We start from the raw sequence: 21,750 nt of genomic DNA, 5'->3' as shown, positions 1-21,750 counted from the left end.
CTGGTCTCTGAGATATGAAGGTCACTAATGATGATGCTGAGGTCGGCAAATTTAAAATTGTTGTCCTGTGTGATCACCTTGATGAGGCAGATGATCATTATTGCAGTTGTTTAATGAAAAAGGAAGTGTATCCTCATAATCACTGTCTGCAAAATATCCTGATCTACTCCCTATCAAGCATCTTACATTCTGCTCTGTGTTGTCATCCAAAGGATAAATGTTGGTACTGAGTAACTGTTTGACCTGCTTTGGTCCTGATAGAGGTAATGCAGGCTTGTGGCTGCCATTTGACCATTTGATGCAAACCCAATCTCCAACTTCAAATCACTGGTTCCCTTGCACGTGTCAACTTGTTGCAGTACACTTTAACTTAACCTCGTCTCTTTGCAATTTTTTCTGCTCCAACATTCTTGTTGGATGGCATATAAGATTGGTCAGCGGCATGTGAAAGTTATGACCTATTGTAACTTTGGCCGGTGTCTTTCCGGTCAGAGAGTATGGGGTGGATCAGTATGTGCGGAGTGAGATATGAACGGATTGTTCAAATTTTTCCTCTCCGACATACTAGCTCTGATCACCCTGTTGAATTGTCTGATGCCACCATTTGATTGAGGGTTATATTTAAGTGTCAGCTGGCAGTGGATACTAAGGTTTGTCAGGAATTCCATAAACTGACAAGAAACAAACTTGAGTCAGTTGTCCATAATGATAGTCTCCGGGAAACCTCATTTTGTAAACAATTTGCCTGGAATGTCAGTGACCAAAGCGGTGTTTATGGAACTTGTTATAGCGATTTCCGACCACTTGCTATGTTGATTATGAAGATCAAACAAAAAGTGATTCGTCTTTGGGTGTGAGTTACACTTTTTCCCTCAAGTTGGACATGGTGTTGTGAATTGATGAGTACCTCCACAACTTGGGCACGTTTTTGAGCATATCTGTCTGTGATTGGGGCAAGGGTTGATGAGCCTGCTGGGGTCTCTTTATCCATAACCTTTACCTGCGAGCTGTACCTCTGACCCTGAGTCTGAGGGTGCATTTCTGTGCAACCTCTTTGAATCTAACTGGGCAGATTCGATTTGGACTGCCAAGGTCATGGTTTTTTCCAAAGTCAGGCCATCATCCTCCATGAGGAGGTGTCCCCTAATTAATGGAATTGGAGTCCTCCCAGTGAGTAGGCCACAAATTAATTCATCAGTTGGTGCGCCAAATTTACATGGAGAAACCAGTTGACACAATGCTGCCATGTAATATCTTATGGGCTTACCATTTCCCTGGCATCTCTGGCGGAACATGCATTTTTCAATACTCACACTTTTCTTTGGCTCAAAGTATTTCTCGAGAGCGCTTACTGAAAAAAAACCACTCAGAGCCTGGAGTGAGCTGAAAGTAGGAAATTTTATTACAAGCACATAGGGGAGTGCTTCAGCAAACCGAAACCTCTGGTGTAAAATGCTGTAACAAATGTAAACGTGTCTTCTGTGAACTGCTCGAATGTTGGCTGGCCTTCTGCTGCAAGGCAATACATGGGTATTGCCTTCTTGTGGGCCGCTGCTACCTCTGGGCTGTGGACCATCCATACCCATAGCAAGTAAATAAGACCTTGAACTTTGAAATCTGTCGATCCTATGGCAGGGGTATGTCTCCTGGGGCAGAAAAGGAAGGTTCCAGAGCTGGTAAATTTAAATTATTCGCCATCCTCATCCGTCACCAGCTATTGTGTTTTGTGCCTCAGAGATATGCAGACATGGCACTCACCAGCTTCAGTGTGTGAAAGTGAGCTTTTTATTAAAATGCTTCAAAATGTCTGCAGCCTCATGCTTCTCAGCTTGGGTTCAGTTTTTTAACTGCAACCACAGACTTGACTGACAGTACACAGCGAGCGGTCAAAAGACGCAGGCAATTGAACACCGAATAATTGAACGACTCAACACAACAGCCAGGTTTCTGTTTCTTTCTCCACAGATGCTGCCAGACCAGCTGAGTTTTTCCAGCATTTTCTGTTTTTATTTAGGCCAGGTTATGTGCTGAGTCATGGGGTGAGGGAGGGGCAGAGGGAGGCGAAAGGTAGAAAGAGTAAGGGAGGGGAAATTGTTGCACCCGTATTTTGCCTCTTAGGCAACGAGTCAGCAAGGAGTAAGGCATCTTTTATAACACCCACTGAAGAAAACTACCAGAGTTTGGAAACCAATCATTTGTGACTTTTCCTTATAGTCGTGGATTGTTACCTCGACTATAAAAAATGACTCCATTCCTGTGGTTTTGGTCAGGAGGTCTAGGTTGCCTGACATTGGCAAAATCTTTGACCTGCTTTGCCTCACATCTGCTGGTGGAACAGGCCCATCAGAATTTCAGACTCTTTGAAGAATTTAATACTCTTTGAAGAAACCGCTTTCTCAATCAGTGTGTACAAACCTGTATGCCAGGGTTATTCAAAAAATAGACTACAAGCATGCATTAGTGCATGGAAAATGTTAATGGTTAGTCTCTAAATATGAAATGCATATGATCATGTGCTCTAAATATAGTATAGAAATAATCAATATAATTAGATGCTGCTATGTTATTAAATTACCATTTGAACATTAAATCATTATTAATATAATCACTTGACTCTTGAGGTGAAGGTTGCTGACATTTTTAGGAAGTTGATCTCCATCTTGCTAATTGAGCGCTCCATACTATGTTCCATTGCTTTCCTACAGGATAGGATCATATCAATGACACTGGACAAAGAAAGTGAAGTAGCTGTTCAAGCAATTAAGGTGTTAACTCTCATGTTGCAGTAAGTGAATACTTCTTTTTAAAATAAAGCTGATTTTTCCAGTTGTGTTGCTACATTCAGTTCCTGAAAAGTGGATTTCCGATTGGTGAATGGAGACAGTAATCCAAACCATCCTGGGGCCAGCATGATTATATTGTGTTCCTTTAATTCATACCACCTCCCGATTGTTCCTCTTCTACAAAACTTTGATGGACTGGCCATTGACTATTTAGTCATTTCCAAGCTCTTAGCATCCACTGATATCATACAGAGTCCCACTTGATTGCCACAGTTTCTATTCCCTATTGTTTATAGAATTCCAATGGTCAGGTACTTCACCATTCTCTTCTATTTTATAATTTCATTGAACTGTATCACTTCCTATTCTCTCCCATTGGACATACTGGATTCCAGTGGACCAAAACATACCAAAATATTGCTATTTTATGGAATACTAGTGGACTGAACCAACTCCCATTAGCTTTTATTATATCGAATGCCAATAGATCATACAGTCCTAGTGCATGGAATTCCAACTGACCAAACCACCTCTCATTCATTTCCAGTGAATAAATTTGTCAAGCAAGCACAATGTTGCAATCATGGATTGATATCTCTGATACTTGCCTTGTGCTTAGTGCTAAAGATCATTCCTATTAGAAACAAAAGCAGGAAATGCTGGAAACACTCAGCAAGTCAGGCAGCATCAGTGAGGAGGGGGCCTGGGTTAACCTGTCAGTCCTGCACTCTTTGTCAACCTCCAATCCCTATGGCCTGGTTAGCTGAGTTGGCTAGATGGCTAGCCTGTGGATTGGAACAGTGCCAACAGTAGGGGGTTTGATCCCTGCTCAAGCTGAGGTAGACTTGGGTCCTTCCTCCTCATCCTACCCATCTTAAAAATTGCAGCACTTTGCTATAGTTTGGTGAATAATTGCCAAGGACCTGCCTTCAGACAGGGAACTGAAGATGAAGTAGAATCCCCGTAGTAGTGCCTTGCTCCCTACAAATCATTGTGTGTCTTTATATGCCAAAACCTTACAGCTGTAGTTAGAGCCTAGGGGGCAAGCAGAAGCTGTTATACTGTTATTCAGCTTAATTGGGATATCATGTATCGCATGTGAATCTAGACATTTTGGAGCGTCCATATTTGAGTGCTACCCTGTGTAGTGTATATGATGCAGTGGTCCACAGATAAGCAATAGCCTCTGCAGGAGTTAGGTGGGGGTGCGGGGTGGGGTAGGGGGATGCAGGGCTGTGCAGTTGGAAGACTTTGAATGGGTAGTGGCACTCAGGGATGGCCTTGGAGGAATGAAAGGTTGGGGGGAATAGTGACACTCAGAGGGGCGGAGGGGCTAATACTTAACTGAAATATCAGTCCAGATTACACACTCTGGTTTCAGGACTTGAACCAACGATCATCAGACTCAATGTCAGGAGTGCAACCTAACCCAGCTTGCTTGCAACAGGGTTAAAATAACCTCTGCTTTTTCCAATGCTACCTCCTTTTCTCCCAGCATCATGTTAAGGTGGGGACTCCTGGTGGAGCTCTGTTCTGTGTGTACCAATAGTTTACACAATGAACAATGGCAACTAATCAGACTGCGGTGAGGCTATCAAGGAATCACCTAAACCTCTCCATCCCAACATTCACATACTATGCAAAAGGGCTAGAGATCAGGTTCGGGAACTCTGGCCGTTTTACCCCGTTGCAGTCCAGGAAAATAATGTGCAAATAACAACATGGAGTAAAATGATTTGAATCTGTTTCTTAATTTCCCGTAGGAACTGTGACGAGGTGTTAACTTCAAGAGACTGTGAGCAGTTGTATCACTTTGTTTATTCAGCACATAGAGCCGTGGCTTTGGCAGCTGGTGAATTCCTGCACCGAAAGTAAGTGATGATCTTCCGAATCAGAGAGAACGAGCGCAGTAATAGCCCGGGCGTCCGTCTTCTTTTTCATAGTCCTAAGGCGAGTCTCAGCAGTGGAGCTGCGGCCAAGAAAGAACCAATCTTGAGGACGTTGGCGGTGGGGTTCATATGTAGGACGAGCACTTGTAGATAACTGAAAAATGGCCTGACCCACTGGTCATGTTTTCTCCATACATCACCAGAGGGGAAACGATGCGATATATGATGATTCAGGCTTAGTCCCGGTTTGTTGTGAGGAAGCTACCAACTCAAACACATATGCAAGTTCTCCAGCTTTGTAATAATGCTACTAACTTCTCGGAACCTTATCAATGAACCTATGGATGGGATTTTGCGGCCTCGTCTTGGGAGATTTGTCGGCCCAGCCAAAAGCCCATTGGTTTTCGGGGGGACCAGGCGATCCCTGTGGTGGGCGGGGCTGGAAAATCCCACCCTATGTATTTTTTTGTTATCTCATCCCTTGTGTGTGATTGGTGCCTTGGTGTTTAGCTACTAATTAAACACGAGGAGGAGAAAAACACAAGTATCTGATGCGATTCCCTGTGGATAGAAACATGTCTGGAGCTTAAAATGTTTAAAATAGTGTTTGTCTTTGGTATCTTTTGAAATCCAGTGGCTGTTACTGAGGATCAAAAGGGGTTAAAGAGAAAGTATGTTCTCCCTGACCCATGAGGTGAAGCTGGGCCGCTTGCGAGCAGCTATATTTTTGTTAATGCTCCCGCCAAGCGACAACGTGAAAAGAGTTAGAAACCACACAAGTGAGCTCGAATCCCCCACCCCCCCCCCCCACTTCCCAGCCTGTGATTTTCTGCCTGTCGATCTAAATGTGTCGAAAATTGTAAATTAAGTGACACAGAAGCAGAAAATCTCTTTTGTCCTTGGAGGAGTTCCCTCAGAAAGGAGGATTCAATGCAAAATGTCTGTGGCAAAGTCCACCCTTCTCCGTGGCCTGATGGCTTCCAATAGGAAAACTAAGAGGTAACAGTAAGTGTGCAGCCTGTCCCTTTATAACATGTTGTCATCATGTGGCAGCTCAGTCAAATACCTCTCTCCTTTACAAAAAAAGCTGAGGATAATTTTGGATCTGATTTATTTGCTTCCTGAGTATCTGTGTTTTCCGTACAGTCAAGACTTGCCTGTTTCACCAGTTTCTATAAAAAAATCTGTAGGCAGTAGCTCCACCTGCAGGCTGTGTATAATGCACTGTGTATAACAAGGAAGTTATTAGCCAGTTCCACTGCAGCAACCTAATGCTAATGCACCACTGCTAGAAGGGCTTCCATGATATAAATGGGGTATGAGCAGACCCTGAGGCATTTTTGAGGACATTAGATTTCCTTAAGCCAGGCACATCACACCCAGCAACAGTGGCTCAAGAATTTGCTGCTTGATGTCAGTGATATTCCTCAAAGCTGATCCTAGTACCCTGCCATAAATTCACCAATAAGGGCAATGGTATTGTTGCTGGACCAGTAATCTAGAGACCCAGGCTAACCCTCTGGGGACATGAGTTCCAATCCTACCGTAGCAGCTGGCGGAATTTGAATTCAGTTAATAAATCTGGGACATCAAGCTAGTCTCAATAAAAACTACCACTAATAAAAAGGGAAGGAAATCTGCCATCCGTATCTGGCCTGGTCTACATTTGATTCCAGACCCAGATCAATGACCTAGCAAGGTAAGTTCAAGGGCAGTTAGGGATGGGCACCAAATGCTGGCCTTGCCAGCAATGTCCACATCCCATGAAAGAATAAAGCTCCTGGTGATGTCATAGTAATGGAGTTGGACCATATCCTGTATTAGAAAGAACTTGCATTAATATAGTGCTATTCTTGACCTCAGGACCAGAGTGCCTTTCAACCAACGATGTATTTTTGAAATGTGGTCAGTGTTGTAATGTGGAAAATGCTACAGTCAACTTGCACACAGGAAGCTCCCACAAGCAGCAATGAGATGAATAACCAGATGGTTTAGTGATGTTGGGTGGGGGATAAATATTGGCCAGGACAACAGGACGAATTCTCCTGCTCTTCTTCGAAATAGCACCATGGGATCTTTAACATCCACCTGAGAAGGGAAATGAGGTGACAGTTTAATGTCTCACATGTCTCTTAACAGTGTAAAGCTTCTTCAGTACTGCAATGGAGTGTTCGCTTAGATTATGTTCCCATGTGGGACTTGAATCCACAATCCTGTTGGCTTACTAGTACACTCTTGTATTGTATATTAATAATATTTTCTGCTGAAATGATACCACCTATTTTCTTTCGGCAGCAGGCCTGTCTTCAGTAGGACCATGGGTCCTCGGGAATATATCTCTATTTGCAATGGGTCCCCGTAAGTGTGTCAATATGTGCAGGGCGTTCTGAGTCAATATTTACAGATAGTCCTTAGAGTATGTCAGTATTTATAGAGGTCCATTAGAGTTTGTCAGTATTTTCTGGGGGACCTGAGGGTGTTTCAATATTTGTAGGGGACCCTCCGAACTTGTGTCAATATTTGTAGGGATTAATGAAGAGGGCCATTGTCTCTCAATTATTTGACCAAGAAACACCAGTCAATGGAAAACATTTGTATTTAGGTTGTTTTGCAGTCAAGAGTCTGAAGTGCAAGATGAAATGCCTGAGAGAAATGAAAAACCCATCCGTAATCTCAACCACATCAGGACTCTAGTTAACTTCTATCAGGAGAGTGAGGTAAGATTAATGCTTAGGATATATTACAATATTAAATCTTGCTCCCTTGCTTGTAGTCCGACATTGTGAGTTATTACTGTTGCTGAAACGTGTGGAGTGTTTTTCTCCATGGTTGCATCCATCAACGGCATGGAATTGGAAAAGCTGGAACTCCATCTAATACCATCGGCAGGAATTTTCGGATGGTGGGGGGGGGTTTCTTGTCCTGCCATGTGAAGAATCGGCGGGAAAAGCACCCCTGCCAAACACAACAGCACCACAGCGAGCATTAATTGGCTGGAAACGGGGCTTTCTCCCTTCACTCAGGCGCAAGGTCCTCCTCAGAGAGCTGCTGGCCAATCTGATTGGCCGGCAGCTGTGTAGTCCTAAAAGTGCTAGTGGTAGCAGTGGCCAGGACTGGGACCACAAGCAATCCCCAGATTCTAAGTCTCGAAGTCCAGGACCACTCCCCACCCTTTCCCCATAGCCCTGAAAATGTTTTCTCTTCAGATAATGCATTCCAGATCCTAACCACTCACTGTGTCTAAAGATTTTACCACATGTTGCCCTTGCTCCATTTGCCAATCGCCTTAATTCAGTGTCCTCTGGTCCATGACCCTTCTGCTAATGGGAACAGTTTCTCTCTGTCCAGACTGCTCTTGATTTGGAACACCTCTATCAAATCTCCACTTAATCTTCTCTTCTCCAAGGAGAACAGAAAGAGGAGCAAGGTTGTGGAGAGGCAGAGAGGTTTAGGGAGGCACAGCCACCAATGGTGAATCGGCCACCCACTGATGAAAAATCGAGAGATATCAGTGGAAGGGAAAATCAGGAGGTTTCTATAACAGGGATCCAATCTGCAGCTACCATTTTAAGCCCAATTTGTCAAGACAAAAATCAGCCACGCAAAATCCCAGGAACAAATGAACTCCATTGAGGTTTAATGCTTGCTCCTTGGTCTCGTTAGGATAGTGCACGGCCAGCCTACCTCGTTGACAGTCTCTGGGATTGCTCAGCATTCATACTGAAGGACTGGGAGTCCATGACGGCTTTATTGCTGGAGGGCGGTGACTCTGAAGAGGAAGGTAAGGAAGTTGTTGGAGGGCCAAACTTTGAATTCCTGCTGTCAGTTCACGGTACTTGCATTCAAAAAGCCCTTTTCTCTTCTAGCTTTGACTCACCTACAGAAGAAAGCATTGGTTGAAATTATGCTGAGCACGATACGACAGGCTGCAGAGGGCCTTCCTCCTGGAGGCAGATGTTTAGGGAAGAAGGTTAGTCTATTATCCAATAGTTTCCTAGTTTCATTGCAGAATGTGTTCAGCTAAAGGGCCATCTGGACATGGTGCACAATATACAACATGGGACTTGGCATGAACATGGGAAATGCTGGAAAAGTAAGACCAATATCATCTAGTTCGCTTTCCACCATTCTACTAATACATGATTCAATGATATTGGAGCTGTTGGCTAATCATTGCAACCAATATCTATCCTTTAATGTAACCTTTTTCTATTTTTAAATGCTGAGATTTCCCCCAAAATGTCACCAAATGTTTATGTGAGTGGCTGGTTTTGCATGAAGACAAATGTTCATCTTAATGCTTTTGTGCATTAAGAATGTGAAAAGCAATAAATTAGTTGGGAGAATTTTAAAATTTGAGTGCCCAGTGTGGAGCATCGCCTGGAGACAGTGTATATCAAGAATCCAGGTGCTTGTTACACATTGAGTTGAAACATAGGTGGATCAATATGATAAGATCATCTAGGTTTTGCACTGGGACATTAATATGATACCGTTGCCTGGATCATATACTGGGGGAGATGGTGGTGTAGGGGTAATGTCATCAGACTATTAATCCAGAGACTCTGGAGACATGGGTTCCAATCCCACTGGTAGCTGGTGGAATTTAAACTCAGTTTAAAAAAAAAATCTGGAAGTGAAAGTTAGTAATGGTGACCATGAAACTATCATTGATTGTTGTAAAAACCCATTTGGTTCACTAATGTCCTTTGGGGAAGAAAATCTACCCTTCTTCCCTGGTCTGGCTTATATGTGACTCCAGACCCATAGTAATGTGGTTGACTCTTACCTGCCTTCTGAAATGACCTAGTAAGCCACTCAGTTCAAGGGCAAAAAAATGCTGATCTTGCCAGTGGCACACACATCCCAATAAAGAAAAAAAAACATCCAAGATGCTCATTGTCCTTTGTGGCTTTTAAGGGATCGAAATAACATTTTCAGGTTTCCCAATTGGCCTTTTCTCCCATTCCTTACTGTAAGCATACGTTTCTTTCCCCCAGGGCTGTTGGCCTTTTCCTTCTTTTGTTGTCACTGAAAATGGGCAAGACCAGCCCTGCTAAAGGCCCCTCATTATCACTGGCACAATGCTGGGACGCATGGGGAGCTGGATGGAATAGTGGTATCCTGCAGAACTGTGAAGTGGCAGGGCGCAGATTTTTCTCTGTGACCTCCATTACTTAGCCATGTCAGTGAGCAGAATCCAGGTGCTTTCCCACAAGGGGGAAGGGCCGCTGGTTGCCTCCATGTGGCCGATTGTTTATCAACATCAGCAGTGGCCTACAAGTTGGTTGCAAACTACATGTATTAATAGTGAGAGGATGCAGGATGGACAAAACTGGCTGGGCTCTTTTCCCTAGCAAAGAAAATGTTGAGAGGTGGCTTAAGACAGGTCTTTAAAATTATGAAGGGGTTTTGACAGAAGAACTGTAGAGAAATTTTTTCCACTTGTGGGGAATCAAAAACTAGAAGTCATAAATATAAGATAGTCACTAATAGACCCAATAGAGAATTCAGGAGGAACGTCTTTACCCAGCGAGTGATTGGAATGTGGTACATGCTGCTGTAAGGAGTATTTGAGGTGAATAGCATAGATTTGTTTAAGGGGAAGGTAGATAAACACATGAGAGAAGATTCTGTGTAACTTGGAGAGGTTGTTATGTCTTGTAGTTCCCAGAAGTTTGAAATAATCTCATTTTTATATACAATTGAGTGTATTTTTCCAGATATCTCTCCATTTGGGACACAATGAAACTTTGTTGCTTTGTACATTGACTGTACTTCTGTAATGAGCGATGTGGCATTCTGGATACCTGTATGCATATGCATGCCAATGTAGTCCCTACATCATTTTGGAATAATAGAATATGACAGAGGTAGAAACCAAAACCTGACAGAGATGAAGGAATCTTCATAAAGGATCCTTCCCCTTAAAAAAAAGTCCCATGTGAGGGATGAAGCAAAGCTCCCCTGGTATTGCTGTTATGCCCTGGTTGCTTTTTGTTTGATGGTCACAATACCCAGGGGATCAAGTTTCAACTTCCGGGCACCTTGGTGACCGGACAGCGAGGTATTACACCTCCCAGCAATATGGGTTGTCAGTGCTGCAATAGAAAGCTGCCTTTTCTGATGACTTTTACTGAAACATTTATTAATGGGGAAAGCCAGGAGATTAAAAAAAAGTGCAGATGGCTATGATATGAAAAGATGTAAGGTACAAATGGTCTTTTTCCAAATGGCAGGCAGTGACTAGGGGGGTACCACAGGGATCGGTGCTGGGACTCCGGTTATTCACAATATATATTAATGATTTGGATGAGGGAATTAAATGTAATATCTCCAAATTTGCAGATGACACAAAGCTGGGTGGGAGGGTGAGCTGTGAGGAGGATGCAGAGATGCTTCAGTGTGATTTGGACAAGCTGAGTGAGTGGGTAAATGCATGGCAGATGCAGTATAATGTGGATAAATGTGAGGTTATCCACTTTGGTAGTAAAAACAGGAAGGCAGATTATCTGAATGGCTATAAATTGAGAAAGGGGAATGTGCAAAGAGACCTGGGTGTCCTTGTACACCAGTCGCTGAAGGTAAGCATGCAGGTGCAGCAGGCGGTAAAGAAGGCGAATGGTATGTTGGCCTTCATAGCCAGAGGATTCGAGTACAGGAACAGGGATGTCTTGATGCCATTGTACAGAGACCACACATAGAATATTGTGTGCAGTTTTGGTCTCCTTATCTGAGGAAGGATGTGCTTGTTATAGGGGGAGTGCAGCGAAGGTTTACCTGACTGACTCCTGGGATGGCGGGACTGACAATATGAGGAGAGATTGAGTCAATTAGGATTATATTCACTGGAGTTCAGAAGAATGAGGGGGGATCTCATAGAAACCTATAAAATTCTAATAGGACTAGACAGGGTAGATGCAGGAAGGATGTTCCCGATGGTGGGGGAGTCCAGAACCAGGGGCCACAGTCTGAGGATACGGGGTAGACCATTTTGGACTGAGATGAGGAGAAATGTCTTCACCCAGACAGTGGTGAGCCTGTGGAATTTGTTACCACAGAAAGTAGTTGAGACCAAAACATTGTATGTTTTCAAGAAGGAGTTAGATAAAGCTCTTAGAGCAAAAGGGATCAAAGGGTATGGGGAGAAAGTGGGAGCAGGCCATTGAGTTGGATGATCAGATGATAATGATCGTAATGAATGGCGGAGCAGGCTCGAAGGGCTGAATGGCCTACTCCTGCTCCTAGTTTCCATGTTTCTATGATAATGGTTCTACTATCTTTACCCTCCAGCAAGGTAAACCTACCCAGCCAAACTTATTGTTAGCTTAAAACCTCAACTAAGAGAAATTTCAAACCATTAAAGGAACTTAGTCAGCTTTACCAGCTATAGACTAGGTCCTGAAATGAAATGAAATGTTCACCCTCCTGGAAGTTTTCAAACCAGCAGAATTCTCTCAGTATAGAATATATCTACAGGTATATTATAGCAGAAAAAACTCTATATAAGATTACTAATATCAGCACTTAGAATCTAACTTAATAATTCTAGCATATTGTTATCTATATGTGGGCTCGTGAGGTTATAAATATGAGACTACAACTCTTTTATACTTGCTTATGAATTTTTATCATAAGAATTAATTATGGATTACATTATAATAACGTATACTATATCATAGAATAGATGGCCATTAAAGCCTGTTATAACATGAAAATTCCACTCAAGATTGCTTACAATTTTAAATCCACTTTAATAAACAATTTGGATATTCAATCAAATATTGATTTGAAGAAGATTATACTTACAATCCAGTATAATTTCTCAACAGTATCGGGTGTCATTGTCTCAACTTTTTAAGGGGAATTCTCTCAGAACTTAATCCTTTGTATCCTAAAGATGGCTGATCTATGTCTCTGTTTTTGTGTGTCAGTGTGTTGGCTTTTTAAGAAATTGTCTTGGTCTCTGTAGCTGTTACAAAACAAGCTGGCATTGTCCGTTATATTCTACAAAAACATTTTTTAAAAGTAAATCTTATCTATCCTTTTTTGAGTCCATGAGAATCGTGTTGCTTGCTGTTTATGTTTAGTGTTCGACTGCCCTCCAACAGCAAGGCGCTTAAGGTTCTTTTTTGAGTTCCCACATTTTCTGTGTCTTGTGTTGACTAGCTTTTTGGCAATGATTCAAATGCTGCATAACGTGGTTTAATTTGCACTTCAGTAATGCGATTAACACCTCAATTTCCTCATTAAATGGGTCACTTCCTTTACAGTGAAAATGTGGAACTTGCAGCCGCCAGGAAGTGGTTGAAGCGAATGGTATAGATGCATCTAAAGGGAAGCTAGACAAGCATATTAGGGAGATGGGAATGAATGATTATGATGGTAGATTTAGATGAGAAAAGATAGGAGGAGGCTCAAGTGCACTACAACACTGGCATGGACTGGTTGAGCCAAAGGCCTGTGCCATATATGCTATATAATCCTATGTAATTCATACTTCTTTCACTACTTCACTCCATCCAACATGTCTGTAAAATCTCACCTATTTCTAATTTGTTGTTATCACTGATCAGAAACCATGGGTGTTCATGATTATCTTTTGCCAGTGCATCCATAACACTGACCTATTCATACTATTGTCCACCAGCAGCCACCCCCCCCCACCCCCCAACTCCCACCCCCCTACAATCTTCTTGCCAATATCTCTTACCTCTTCCCAGGGATGGTTAATGAGGTAATGCCTCAACACTGATCTTGTATAGCCATTACAGAATGAGTACTGATTGGTGGATATATATTTTAAAAACTGCTCTATCTGGTACACCTGGACTTACAATGTGGACTTATGTACGCATCTTATGCTGCAATTCTTAGGTTCAAATGATGAAAGAGAGAAAATCACTGACTGACGATCGGGCCAAGCTTACTGAACATTTCATTGTGATACTTCCACAGCTCTTAGCTAAGGTATGTGTTTATCCTGTAGTGCGTCTCTTGGTTTTTCCAATTGTATTTCATTGGCCTACTCGGCAAAGGCATCACGAGCCACAGAACTCAGAGCGTCTCATGCTCGAAGCCCATGTTAAATCAGCTGATCACAGCCAGGAAAATGACAGAGTGGTTACATTGCATCACAAGGCAATGGATTCTCTAATTAGTCAATTTTCCACTCCTGAACTCTGACCTGTAAGCGTAGAATGTTACACCACAGGAGGAGACCATTCAGCCAATCGTGCCTGTGCCACCTCTTGGATACAGCTTTCCAATTAGTTCCACTCCCCCTTGCCCACTGTCTTTCTCCATAGCCCTTCTGATTTTTCTTTTTAAAAGCGTTTAGCCTGCTCCCCTTTGAAAGTTACTATTAAATTTACTTGCAGCACCCTTTCAAGCAGCTCTTTGAAGTTGACAACAACTTGCTGGGTAAAATACCTGCTACAGAATGTATGGGAACATTGAGTGAGGACATGATGGGATGTTTGGTTTTATATTCAAAGAGGTCACCGATGCTGACTGCCTAGGCTAACTTGGAAAGAGTGACTGCCTGCACAAGATAATGCAGAGGAGAGGTCACGACCTCCCATATAACTGAACTCTAACATAAGTCACGGGGAGATTGCTCTCTTCTTGCCGTTGGAGAATTGGTGTTCATCAGCCTCACTGGAGAGAGTAAGGGACTGAGACTAGATATTTAAGGTGATTTTCCCCCTTACCAGCTCCCCTTGCTGCCCCAAGATTTCTGGGGATTTCCCAAGGAACATAACCGGGTATGCACCTGCTGTGGATGCAGGGATCAACGTTTCTGTTATCAGCTCGAGAGAGCATATCTGGCCTTCTGTCTCACTCTCTGAACAATGTGGCCATTGGTGGTCCCAACATAGCCTGAACAAAGTTAATGTAAGGACCTTTTTCTTAGAAGGTCTTCAGAGCTCTCTGAGGAGGATTGAAGACCTAAAGGTAAGACTTGAAATTTATTGTTCCTCTGCCCACCATTTATGGACAATGTAAAGGCCCTTTGATCTTGTGTTCATACTTATCACTACTGTGTTCACTGACCTGCGTTGGCTCCTGGTCAAGAGGTCTTGATTTTAAAATTCTCATCCTTGTTTTCAAGTCCCTCCATGGCCTCTCCCCTCCTAGTCTCTGAATCTCCTCCAATGCCACAACCTTTAAGATATCTGCGCTCATCAATTCTGGCCTCTAGAGCATCCCCAGTTTTAATTGCTCACCATTGGTAGCCATGCCTTCAGGTGCATAGGCTCAAAGCCCTGGAATTCCCTCCCTACACCTCTGCACCTTTCTAATTCATTTTCCTCTTTTAAAAGACTCCTTAAAACTAAGCTTTTGGTCATCTGACCAAATATCTCCTTGTGTGGCTCAGTGTTATATTTTGTTTTATGATGCTCCTGTAAAACACCTTGGAACATTTTATTAAAGGAGCTTATAAATATAAGTTGTTGTTCTGCTGTCCAGCAGCAGCCAGGAGCCCTGACGTTGGCGGCCTGGAGTGCAGTCTCAAGCCTTCAGTTTGGCCCCTGCTCCCTGCCTGGTGGGAGTAGGTCTGTTCCTGGAGTGTGCACAAACCAAGCCTGTAGCCTGGGCCAGGAAGAATGTGGTCAAGTGCTTCCTCTCAGGGGACTTAACCTTAGCCTCTTCAGGAAAGTGCTACTTAAGACCCTTGGAGCTATTTGAGGTAACAGGTTGGGACTGTTGACAACGGGAAGAGAATCCGATTATGTTAATTCCACAGTTTTCTGTGTTTTTGTTAATTCCACAGTATTCTGTTGATGGAGAGAAAGTGATTACTGTCAACCTTCTGCAAATACCTCAGTACTTTGACCTGGAGGGTTACGGCACTGCACAGCTCGAGAAGGTGAGCCGGTCAATATTATTGCATTATTACAGATAAATGAGTAATCAAAGGAATAAGTCTGTGTGCAGTCAAAGGAACACCTGAACCACCTGAAAATAAAAGGTTCTAAAAATCAGAATAGAAATTATAGGAACTGGAAAAGACCAATAATGATTTGGGGCAGGATATGCCATGATGAGAATGGAGGGAGGACAAAGGATGTATTAGATGGAATATTTAAAGAATGGAATGTTTGGGAGGGGTGCTGTGGGGGTAATAGATCAGTAACATTGATAATGTAGGCAGGACAGGAAGGGTATTGATGGGGAGTGTGTGATTGTCTATCAGGCGATATGTTTCTCCTTTTATCCAGTCCAGCAGGCTCCAATATGGAAGCTGTATTCGATCCTTTAATGACCTGGCATTCTTCAGGCCTGGGAATGTTGAAAGGGACCAAAGGGTTCACGCGGGGTCTTCAACTTTCCCTTCCGTTTGATAACTCTTTGCCTTAAAAAAAGGTGCTGTGAGTTCAGCTGCCCAGCTTCCAGCTCTTTGTAACTAGGATCTCCCCTGTTTGAACATAAGGACATAAGAAATAGGAACAGGAATAGACCATTCGACCCCTTGAGCCAGATCCACCATTCAATAAGATCATGGCTGATCTTGTGTTTTGATTTCCACATTCCCATCTAACCCCGGTAACCTTTGATTCCCTTGCCTTACAAGAATTTAATAATTGATAGATCTAGAAGCTTAAATAGAACTCACATGTTGTTGAGGATGAAATATCTGAAGAGCAATCTTCTTTACAGCTGGTCTTCAGCTCTGTCACCTGTTGACTTGATACCTTCCTGCCTTATTTAGACCTCCCATTTCCTCCTTCACTAACCCCATTCCCTCCCACCACACACACTTTAATATATATCGAATCACACCTAAGCCTGTCGCAGAGAGGTACTGATAAATAATCTTTCTCTCACCTCTAGCCTCCAATCTTGCTCTGTCATTATATTTGTTGACTTTATCAATTCTGTTTTCACCTGTACTCCTCTCAACTTTGTTTGCCTCATTGATTGTAAATGCCCATTCCTATTCCTGTGTTTTCCCTCCTCCCTCGTAGCTCTTCACCCCTTTGCCCCGGGTAAGTTTCCATATACTACAGGATCTCACTTTACCCTCGATATCAATGGCACATAACAAGTATTTGGCCTGACGATCCAATTTATTTACCCTCTTCCCAATCTGCGGAATATTCTCACTATACTGGTAGTTGGGAACCCCATGTGCAAGAGTTCATCCCTGGGTGGCCGGTCCGTGACTGATCAGGCCACTCTCTTCCTGGCTGCAGTGTCTGTTGTCTTCAAGTGCACACTTTTATACGGTTGGCTCTAGATCTTGTTGGCTAGCATGTGTCTTCTTCAAGATGCCATTAATTAGCTCACATGGTTAGCACCTCTGACATAATTAACACGGCCTTGTGCCTCTGCTATGGTTCCTCTGCGCCTTTATCTTGATGCAATAGTGGACAAAATCATGTTTCGAGTCAAAGATCAAACTCCTGTGCTTGTCCTCCTCAACTTCAACTGCTGAGTCAATCACCTCCCCCTTCTCCAGTCACAGGACCTGTTTGATAACCAGTTTATCACTTCTACAGTCCTTGTGTCACAAGGTTAGGCAGTCAAAGGTCACCCATTAACCTTTTGCAGAACTGGTTTACTCTGCATCTTTACAACATTGTCCATTTTCCCATCATGCTTTGCAGCCTCTACATTCTTCTACCACCCTCTGCAAACTCTGCATGTGAAATTTCCTAGTTCCCGCTTTACGTTTGTACCAAGCACATTTCGCAATTTGAGAAAGCAGTTAATCCACAAATTGAAATTTAGCAAAACTGTTACAAGCAAATAATGAAAAAAATTGCGTAAAACATGTTCTCCCCTTGTATCTTCACTGCCTTGAGATCAAAACTCAATACACCGCGTCCGATTCATTTTCTCCCAGGACCTTTAAACTTTGGCACTGTTCTGTACAATACACTCTGCATGCTCACCATCGTTAATAGTGTTTTAATAGCACAGAAACACCAATCAGTTTAATAACAAGATGAGTTTTCAACCAGAGATAAAATAAATGCAAACTCTGCAATAAAGCTTAAAATTGCTGGAAATAAACACAGCCGGAAAGGAAAAGGTGTTTTGGATGGTTTATAAAGGCTTCACTAACAATGTGGGAAATGGTCCAATGGATTGTGATCATAGGGTTGGAAGCTGTATGTCTCTGTTGTATAAGCTGGAGTTAACCCCACTTCCTTGGATAATTAGAGAATGGCATTAAAACCATTTAGAATCCCTGTTTCATTGGGTCAGAAGCTGAAAGGGCAAAGGAGTAAGTGCAAGTTTCTCTAAATGTTTCCAGAATCTGTGGATGATGGTGTAACTTCTTTGCTTCCAAGCCCGTGTTAACAATGCATGCTTGACAAAGGGTGGAGAAATACTAGAACGTTTATGCAGGAGTGGCTCAGAGAATCAGGATTGCTCCTGGGAACAGAGATAAACTTGGGGCCGGATTTTTATCGTTGGGCTGTTTCCCGATGTTGCGTCCCTGAGGTCTGAGTGAAAGTGCATGCACATGTAGTTTTCAGCCCGAGGAGTCATGATTGGACTGGAGTCGGGGTCAACCCCACTGCAGGCATGAGGTGGAAACTGAGGCGGCCTGCAGATTTGAAAGCCCAACTCTGGTTGTTGGGCCATCAATGGCTCTACGCTCCCTAGCCCTCAACCCTCACCCTAACCTCAATCCCCCATTGCCCCTTATATCTCCTATGCCCCCCCATGCCTCCCCATACTCTTTCACCCAGCATCCACTATGGACTGAACTCATGTGCCTGATAATAACAATAGGAAGCATTTGAAGTGCTAATGGAATAAAAAGCATAAATGACCAGGCATCCAAACTCCAGTTGAAAAAAAAACTGCTCCTCTTAGAAGCCTATAAAACATTCAATCAAATAAACAACCATTGAAACTCCACTTGGTGGGTAGGGGTTGGGGGAGGGGGGAACACTTCTCTTAAATGCTCACAAATCATTCAAAATATATAGCCATTCAAAAGCTTCTTCAAAATACTTTAATCCTATGAGCTGCTTATAATGCTGCCAATAAAACAAAGCTCACAGACCCTTCACAGCTGTGAAAACAACTCCTGATGAGCTAAATCCATTATTTGGGGGTTTGGACCTCAGGTAAGCATTAGTAATGAGATTGCATTCCATTGCACAACTGAATAAACAAGCACTCCAGAGCTTAATACAGTGGTGCCTTTGAAGCTACCTGAACAGAAGGCCAACCATCTGTCCACAGATGGCCTTCCAATGAAAGAAATTGGCATCTGTCCATCTATTTCAGAGGCTCAACAGATGTCTGGACTTTAAATCAATGTAAATATCAAAGCACAGGGTCCAGATGAATCAGGAAAATCAGATTTTCAATATACTATTGAATGCTGAAGAACAATTTATCCACTGGATAAAGTACTCCAATGCCTGTGAACATTTACACAATGCTGGTCAATTTAATACTAGTTACCTTTTAAGAAAAGAGCCCTCTGTCCAATCACTTCATTAAAAACATTTCATTTATCATATACCCCATTACATTATGACGTTGGAAGTTGGCAAGATCTTTTGAACTAACCTGTCAAAAGGTTCCTAACTCCATAACAGGCTTACCCTAAGATTCACAAGCTGACTGACCTGACCTGTTTCACACAGGCTTCAGGAACCTATCCACCTTGCTAAAGATATAAAACTCAGTGAAATTCAAAACTGAACAGCTCCTTAAAAGGCTAAACGTGATGTCACTTTGAGCGTGTGTTTTGTCAGGTCGCCACTGGCCATGGTTCCTGTTCTGGTCAAAATGGGAAATTTGAATTTAAAGACCTGCGTCCATTTTTGGCCGCACGTTTGTCTAGCATCCGCACAGCAAAATTGACCCTTGGATTTTATAGGGGATTATGGTTTATTGTGCATTGATGAAAGAAGTGCTGTTATCTTGGGGGATGTCTGGATCACTATATGTAAGAATGCTCTTCATGTTATGGCAATATAAACGAGGGAGATTCCTAGAGATAGACAGTTCCTCTTCAATTATCAGACAGAATAATGACATATCTTTAGAAGCAGAATTCATTATTTAAACATTTAAAAATCTCTAGCAATAATTTATTACCTGTAGGAATGAGACTGCATAGTTTAAATTGCTGAAAGAAAGAGACACGCTGTCAAAGCTTTTTGTCTTGTAGGATGATGGCTACCCCAATCAAATCATTGTTCACTGTGTATCGTACATACTCATGAATTGACCAAAGGCCATCACTTTCAGACCTGTAAAGTAATCAGTCTACCTCAATTAATCCTGGAAGAGTAAGGTATCTTAAAATTTTAAGCAACAGGTGAAGCTAGCCATTTCATGCTGCTACTATGCAGTAGCAATACAAGTGGCATTTTCCACTAACAGGGATGCTGCCGTCAAGTCAAAGAGATGTTCTGCCTACCAGTCAAATCAGTAATGTAGCATATGAATTTCAATGCTGGTGTGATGCCAAGCACATAGATCGTACATCCCAGTGACTGGCAGATCAGAACAAACAGCATGTCCCTTCAGCATCCCGTATCAGGCCGACCAGCCTGTGCTTGCAAAACTCAGAACATAGCGTCTAATGTTAGGTGTGATTCAGCAATTGGACAGCACTTGCTGAACAACCTCAAGTGTGCTAAGATTACACTAACAACCAATTTAAGGTTATTGATTGAGCTTGCTAGAAGCTACATATATTCACAGGGACCTGTCCTCTGCAGGCAAAAGGAACATTTCTAGGCATTGCGCCTTGTTTGAATTAAACAAAACCCTGGGGGACAATAGTTCCCTGGTGCACTCTCCATGGCAACACCTCGACTAATCAGAGTTGAATTGCCAACCATTTTCTCAGGCAATATAAATTGTTGCTCCCTTTGAAATCTGGGGCAGAATTTTACCCTCGTCTGGGGGGTGGGGGAAGTTGAAGAGCAGGCACGTGCCTCTGATTGGCAGCCCAATTGGGGGCGCACCGCCATTTTACATGGGTGGGCCAATTAAGTCCCACCCCGCCCGTGGATGAGGTTTCATGCTTTTTCTAATGCCCCCCAGGGTTCCTGGCCTGCCCGCCAACCTTAAGGGTGGACGGGCAGGTCCATTAATTAGTTCAATGACTCTGTTAATGGCCTCAATTGGCCATTGATGGGTCGGCGGGTGCACAGCTGATTTTGCTGAGCCCTCACCTATCTAAAAATTTAATTAGGGTGCAGTGACGCCGGGAGTTCTGCCCGACATCACCGTGCGTCATTTTATGCTTCGGTGAGCGGGCCCTGCCCCCCCCCCCCGCTCACTGACAGGAAAATCCTGCCCTTGGTATTCTTGTGCCTGTTCTGATGAGTGCAAGACAAACAGCTTCGACAGCTTGTCTCTTGTTCTTTCAGCAATGCTCGTTCCTGTAGTACAGGCCATATCTTCCTTGGCACAAGGTGCTGGATGATCTGCACATTAATAATGGCAGGCGCTATTAGACTATTGGCCAATTTCTTACAGGGGATGCGTGTGAGCCTTTGATAGTTGGAATTTCGCTAATCTTCTGGAAAGGTCCTGAAGATGTTTTCATTTTGTGAACTGACAGCATTTGGGTGCCTTACTGAAGCAGTTGAAGGAAATTGTGGAACAGCAGACGGATTCTGAAGTCTTGGAATTCTGTTCGAAGGCATACCTTGTTCTCAGTAATGAAGACCTGGCTACTCAGGGCCAAGTAGATTCTGCAAAAATTCAACTGTTTGACCAGCTTGTGGGCAAGCTCAATGGGATGCTGAAGGACTTCCTTCATAAGGTGCAGCCTCTATTTTCTTCTATTTCTATTGCTAACTGAACTACGGGAAAAGTATGACTTTTTTGAAATGGACCAAAAATATGGACCAAAAATATGGATAAAAGAGCTGAATTCAGGAGGTGAGGTGTGAGTCACTGCCCTTGACATCAAGGCAACATTTGACTGAGTGCAGCATCATTGAGGCCGTGCAAAACTAAAGTCTATGGGAATCGGGGAAAACTCCTCACTGATTGGACTCATACCTAGCACAAAGGAAGATGGTGGTGGTTGTTGGGGGTCAATCATCTCAGTTCCAAGACATCACTGCAGGAGTTCC

General features: G+C 43.0%; 1 protein-coding gene across 3 annotated transcripts in view; it reads left to right on the top strand.

Annotated features, from left to right (window-relative positions):
- The window catches only part of LOC121284107 (cohesin subunit SA-2-like), a 127,825-nt gene that overhangs the window by 62,053 nt on the left and 44,022 nt on the right, over positions 1-21,750 (top strand). For all 3 annotated transcript variants that reach the window (XM_041199201.1, XM_041199199.1, XM_041199202.1), the window contains 8 exons: positions 2,706-2,785; positions 4,547-4,654; positions 7,275-7,389; positions 8,336-8,453; positions 8,539-8,642; positions 13,550-13,642; positions 15,450-15,545; positions 21,231-21,434. In XM_041199201.1, the coding sequence (XP_041055135.1) occupies positions 2,706-2,785; positions 4,547-4,654; positions 7,275-7,389; positions 8,336-8,453; positions 8,539-8,642; positions 13,550-13,642; positions 15,450-15,545; positions 21,231-21,434 (918 nt within the window). The remainder of the gene's footprint in view (positions 1-2,705; positions 2,786-4,546; positions 4,655-7,274; positions 7,390-8,335; positions 8,454-8,538; positions 8,643-13,549; positions 13,643-15,449; positions 15,546-21,230; positions 21,435-21,750) is intronic.

Source organism: Carcharodon carcharias, chromosome 11 (assembly GCF_017639515.1).
Source record: "Carcharodon carcharias isolate sCarCar2 chromosome 11, sCarCar2.pri, whole genome shotgun sequence".
In the NCBI taxonomy this organism is placed as follows: Eukaryota; Metazoa; Chordata; class Chondrichthyes; order Lamniformes; family Lamnidae; genus Carcharodon; species Carcharodon carcharias.
This window is presented reverse-complemented; position numbering and strand designations above follow the sequence as displayed.